Raw genomic sequence first — 1,139 nt, forward strand, 5'->3', positions numbered from 1 at the left:
GCTAATGAGCTCCTGCCTCTCTTTTTCTACGAAATGACCCGTGTGAGCTAGTAGCATTACAGTTGTGAGCGAGCGATTTGGTGGGTGCATCAGTTAGTTTGCTCTGGAGCCCTCCTTCCTGAGTGGAGACAAAAATCTGTGAGCCGGAGGCTTAAAAACTGTGAACTAGCTCACACTCACTCAGCCTAGAGGGAACACTGGCCATGATGTCACTTCCGAGTTTTTCTGAAAGTCATGTCAAGTCATTGCTGCCAGGGATTTCTTTATTTTCCCCTCTACTGTAGTGCCAGCAGACAAAGCCTACTGGGGGAGGGACAAGAAGAAGAGATTGGATTTATACCCCGCCCTTCACTCGGAGTCTCAGAGCGGTTTACAATCTCCTTTCCTTCCCCCTCCCCACAACAGACACCCTGTGAGGTAGGTGGGGCTGAGAGAGCTCTTTCCAGAACTGCCCTTGAGAGAACAGCTCTGGAATAACTTGTGACTGACCCAAAGTCACACCAGCAGCTGCATGTGGAGGCGCGGGGAATCACACCCCGCTCTCCCAGATCAGAGTCCGCACTCCTAACCACAACACCAAACTGGCTCTCAGGGAGATGTGGACATATGGCGACACTAGCTGTGACTCAGGTCCAACAAACTATCTGGGTATTAAGTACCTGTGAATCCTATAGGAACTGAGTCAACTGATAAGCCAATAACCAGAAGCCATATTTTAAGTTCTATGCAAACACACAGATTTATTGTTGCCTTTCCTTGATTCCTGGGCAACAAGCCACCTCTGGTGTGCTGGGTTCATTCAGCTTCTCTCAGTAGCACTTCCTGTGGACAATGTACGGCCCATGCTCATGATACTGTTCCTTCCGAACCCAACATGGCTGGAAGTTTTTCAGGGAAGCCAGAATAGAGCCCCCAGTCCAGACAGAATACTTTCTCAGCGGGGTGGCGGAGACTTTCACTTTTGTATTGGTCTGGAGATTGGACAGAAGCTCGTTAGTGAATCTCTTTTCGAGTCCTTCAAAGAGGGACGACCCTCCACACAGCATGATGTTTTCATACATTTCCTTTCGGGTCTCTTCGGGGACCTTCCTCAAGCTTCTTTGGGCCATGCCGTGGATCCCTACGAGACTGAGGCCAGG

General features: G+C 49.9%; 1 protein-coding gene across 1 annotated transcript in view; it reads right to left on the reverse strand.

Annotated features, from left to right (window-relative positions):
* Positions 1 to 809: 809 nt before the first annotated feature.
* The window catches only part of ACTL9 (actin like 9), a 1,143-nt gene continuing 813 nt past the window's right edge, over positions 810 to 1,139 (reverse strand). The window contains exon 2 of the mRNA XM_015414757.1: positions 810 to 1,135. Within this exon, the coding sequence (XP_015270243.1) occupies positions 810 to 1,135 (326 nt within the window). The remainder of the gene's footprint in view (positions 1,136 to 1,139) is intronic.

The sequence above is a fragment of the Gekko japonicus genome, unplaced genomic scaffold (genome assembly GCF_001447785.1).
Source record: "Gekko japonicus isolate JY-2015 unplaced genomic scaffold, Gekko_japonicus_V1.1 scaffold1612, whole genome shotgun sequence".
NCBI classification, from domain to species: domain Eukaryota; kingdom Metazoa; phylum Chordata; class Lepidosauria; order Squamata; family Gekkonidae; genus Gekko; species Gekko japonicus.